The following is a 3,960-nucleotide window of genomic DNA, read 5'->3' as shown; positions in this document are numbered from 1 at the left end:
CAAGCTAATCATCCAATAGTCACTTATGTAAAATTGATTTAGTTAATATCCACGGTTGAGATTTATTTAGTTTGACCATGCACACATTTTAATGCCAATGTGCACGTATGTATATATTTACTAACTGTGAGGCAACAAAAAACGTATTATACACAAGATTATCATCAAAATTTTCCCAATGAGATAGTCACAAACTGTATTACAAAGTGTTAAAAAAACATCAAACTCCTACAGGGACATTTCACCACGGGTCTTCCTACAGCCTCTAACTCATAATCAGGGGCATTCATTCCACAGTGGGTCATCTTGCAGCCTTTGAAGGAAGGCCAAAGGTGGAGAAACGAAATTATCCTCGCTAACACAACTCTGTGAGGCAGTAGTCACGTTCACGTTGCGATACATTCGACCTCTTAGCTACAACCATCATATAAAACAAAAGATATCAACAACATCCCACCCAATATTAAAACAGAACAACCCCAACACAGCATGGAACATCGTAATACTGAAGACAAGCAATAATCTGTATAGCAATGCACACTATATTGAAAATGCACTCACCAAATCTAGAACAAAAATTCCTAAATAAAGAAGCAACTAACTCACAACAAAAACTGAAGACAAGCAATAATCTGCCAAAAATCCAAACTTTCAGAACAATTCGGCAACCAACCCACCCTACGATTACCATACACAACCGGGAACCCCACCAATTGAAACAAAACACCGTCTCACAAGCGGGAAAAAAAAAACGAGAACAACAACACAAAAACGACCAAAAAAAGGGAGAAAAAACTCTACCTCAGCCGACAACTAGTCCCCGCCGCTTCCCTCGACCGTGGTCCCCAGCCAGTACTATGTCGCAACTACAAACCTAGAGCGTGACGATTGAAGAAGATCAACGAACGGCGATGGACGGTGAACACCACAAGTTGAGAAGATACAGACAACGTAGAGCAAACCCTCAACGTGCGGATACCCCAAATTCCCCAATGTGCGTGATGTTTGGTTCTAAGAATTAAAGGAGTTAAATCCCAATAAACCACCCTAGTGGAAATCTGCAAGTCCAAAAAAAATAATAATAAATAAATAAATAAACCTAACTTAAATCCCACCGTGAACCGCCATAAATCACCCCCCCTGCACACAACTACTGCCAGAAACACCCATGCATAAGCGCCCCTCCCCCACCTCGCAACAAACAACCCAGATAACCCCAGGCTAAACCCAAGCAAAAACAACGTAGAAGGAGAAAAAGAGGGAAACAAATACCTCACCTAAGCCATCCAATGGTGATCCACGACGCTGGCACCACCGCAGTCCCGTGTGGCGACCATCTTCCGGCCGCTAATGAAGGAGGCGATCAACTCCGTGGGAGGCGCACTGGCAGCGACACAAGGGAACGCGAGAGAGAGAGCGAGTGACCGGGAAAGGCGTGCCTGTTGGACTTCTAATTCTAATTCTACCCCAATTGGACGACTACAAACTAATAAAAACCAAAAATACCCCCGCTTAAAATAAAACACAAAAACGGATGATTAAAAACTAGCATAAATATTTTAAAAAATCTTGGACATCCAAACCCATGATTCAACGATCTAGATGAATCCACACTGTTTGTATTTTAAGCACTGTTTGTATCTGAATATAATTATATATATATATATATATATATATATATATATATATATATATATATATATATATATATATATATATATATATATATATACTAACTAGTATAGTCCCCGTGCGATGCACGGGATGGATATTGTTCAAGATAGTGTCCAATTGTGTGAATAATTGATTACATTAGTGAAAAAAAATTTCGAAATTAACAAATAGAAACAATAATGACAATACGTTTACACAGAATATCCAAAAATACCATTCAGTAGACAATTACAAATTATTGAAGATTTCATGGTATACTACGTTGGTTGTTGATGTAGCAGTTGTCCTTGAGTCGTTGGCAATCAATATTTTAAGCCCACTTGGGTTGTTAACTCGAGATGCAGTAACGTACAATTGACCATGCACAAAAACCGGTTTTTTTAGTAGCAAACCTACATGTGACAGTGTTTGACCTTGACTTTTGTTAATAGTCATTGCATATGCTAACATTAGTGGGAATTGTCGCCGTTGAAACTTGAATGGTAATCTTGTGTCTGAGGGTGACATTGACATTCTGGGTATCAACACTTTTGCACCTTTGTTAGTACCATCTATTAATTCAGCTTCAATTGCACGGTCTGCTAACTTGGTGATTACCAACCGCGTACCATTACACAATCCAACTGAGTGATCAATATTTCTTAATAACATTACTGGGGACCCAATTTTTATAGTCAATGCATGGTTTGGGATACCTGAAGCTCTAATGCCGTTCAAAAACTCAGGTGTGTGGACATCACCCATTATTCCACTACCTGTATCCGCTTTGCATACTGTGTCGCAACTAAAATATGTTCTACTTTCAGCCGTATGCAGGTCACTCATATACTCATTAACTGAGTTAACTACATCCAGTGTAGGTGCCAGAATAGCACGGTCTTGAAGATAACTCGCATTAGAATTACCATGTGCAAACATCGGAAATCTACTCCGAACAATGGTTTCAATATGGTCACCATTGGAAGGTAGTAACATATCCCTAGGTATTTCTACTTCAGCATAACCATCAATATGGCCACCAATCTTGCCATCGCCTATTGTAGCAATCCAATCTGCAAACTGTTTGGCGATATGGCGTTCGTCGGGGTTTTCGACATTGCTTAGTCGCAAATTCTGTGTGAGCTTCATTACCCTGCAACTGTCTCATAAATACGAAGATTTGATAGTAGCACCTACTATGTCTTGCCTATTACCTTTAGGGACTACGGGTAGGATTTGAATGAAATCACCACCGAGTACGACTGTTTTACCACCAAAAGTCTTGTTAGAACTGTTCGGGTCTACAAAACGCAACAAATTCCTCATGGTCCGGTGTAGTGCTTCAAAACAATACTTGTGCATCATCGGTGCTTCATCCCAAATTATTAAACTTGTTTGTATCAATAAATCAGCTAACTAACTTCCTTGTTTAATGTTACATGTCGAGTCTTCGTTTATTGCTATTGGTATTGCGAACCTTGAGTGTGCAGTTCGTCCACCAGGCAACAATAATGAAGCTATACCACTTGATGCAACATTCAAAACAACCTGGCCCTTTGACCGCAATGTAGATGATAATGCTCGCCACATGAATGTTTTCCTAGTACCACCGTAACCATAAACAAAAAACAAACCACCCAGGTTACTGGAAACGTCATCTAGCACAATATTGTAGATCGATCTTTGCTCTTCCGTCAACTTACCACACAACTCTTGAGCCTCTTGTTTTAAAAACTCACGATCATATGATAATTTTTCAAACAGCAATCGATTACGTACCAATGTAGAGTTAACCATTTATGGGATCGGCATCGGGTGGTAATCCTTTAAGATCTATTCTGTTGTTCCAACAATTTCTCCAACTCAATTAGTCCAAAGTTCTTCTTTTCTTCGTCAGTTAAAAACAAATCTGTTGTAATAAAATATGAAAAAAAAGCACACTTTAATAAAGAATATTATTTACAGTAATTGGATAAGTGTATAATGATAATAGTTCATACCTGGTTGTAGAATTCTTCTCTGAACATGTTGAGCATCCTCACACAAATGTTTCCACACCTCATTCCAAACATATTCTGGCCTAATGATGGAACTCGATGTCAAAAGCACTACAAACAACTTCCTTATTGAATGAGCAGTTGACCAAAAGCTTGCTTCTACTATAGCATCAATGTACTCTTTATCGTCATCCAACATGCCTTAAGCATAACATGCATCCCTAAATGTACCATACTCAACTCCATTATGTGTCCTAATATCTTTAAAAGTTTCGGGGCCACGTACTATGTTCAGTAAGCACCTCAAATA

At 38.9% G+C, this 3,960-nt stretch overlaps 1 protein-coding gene across 1 annotated transcript; it reads right to left on the bottom strand.

Moving 5' to 3' along the window:
* Window positions 1–276: 276 nt before the first annotated feature.
* LOC109189717 lies at window positions 277–3,450 on the bottom strand. Its single transcript, XM_019340327.1, has 3 exons — window positions 3,131–3,450; window positions 1,936–2,812; window positions 277–414 (listed from the first exon to the last, which is right to left on the bottom strand). The coding sequence occupies exons 1-3, from the start codon at window positions 3,448–3,450 to the stop codon at window positions 277–279; spliced, it is 1,335 nt and encodes a 444-aa protein (XP_019195872.1).
* Between the last annotated feature and the right edge of the window lie 510 nt (window positions 3,451–3,960).

The sequence above is a fragment of the Ipomoea nil genome, unplaced genomic scaffold (genome assembly GCF_001879475.1).
Source record: "Ipomoea nil cultivar Tokyo-kokei standard unplaced genomic scaffold, Asagao_1.1 scaffold1562, whole genome shotgun sequence".
NCBI classification, from domain to species: domain Eukaryota; kingdom Viridiplantae; phylum Streptophyta; class Magnoliopsida; order Solanales; family Convolvulaceae; genus Ipomoea; species Ipomoea nil.
The sequence above is the reverse complement of the archived record's forward strand: the minus strand, read 5'-3'. Positions and strand labels throughout refer to the sequence as shown.

Coding starts and splice junctions, on each gene's coding strand:
- LOC109189717 (XM_019340327.1), bottom strand. CDS start 3,450: ATGGTTAACTCTACATTGGTACGTAATCGATTGCTGTTTGAAAAATTA. Junction 2,813..3,130: donor GGACGAACTGCACACTCAAG/GTTCGCAATACC, acceptor TTTATGAGACAG/TTGCAGGGTAATGAAGCTCA. Junction 415..1,935: donor CTGCTACATCAACAACCAAC/GTAGTATACCAT, acceptor TGATGGTTGTAG/CTAAGAGGTCGAATGTATCG.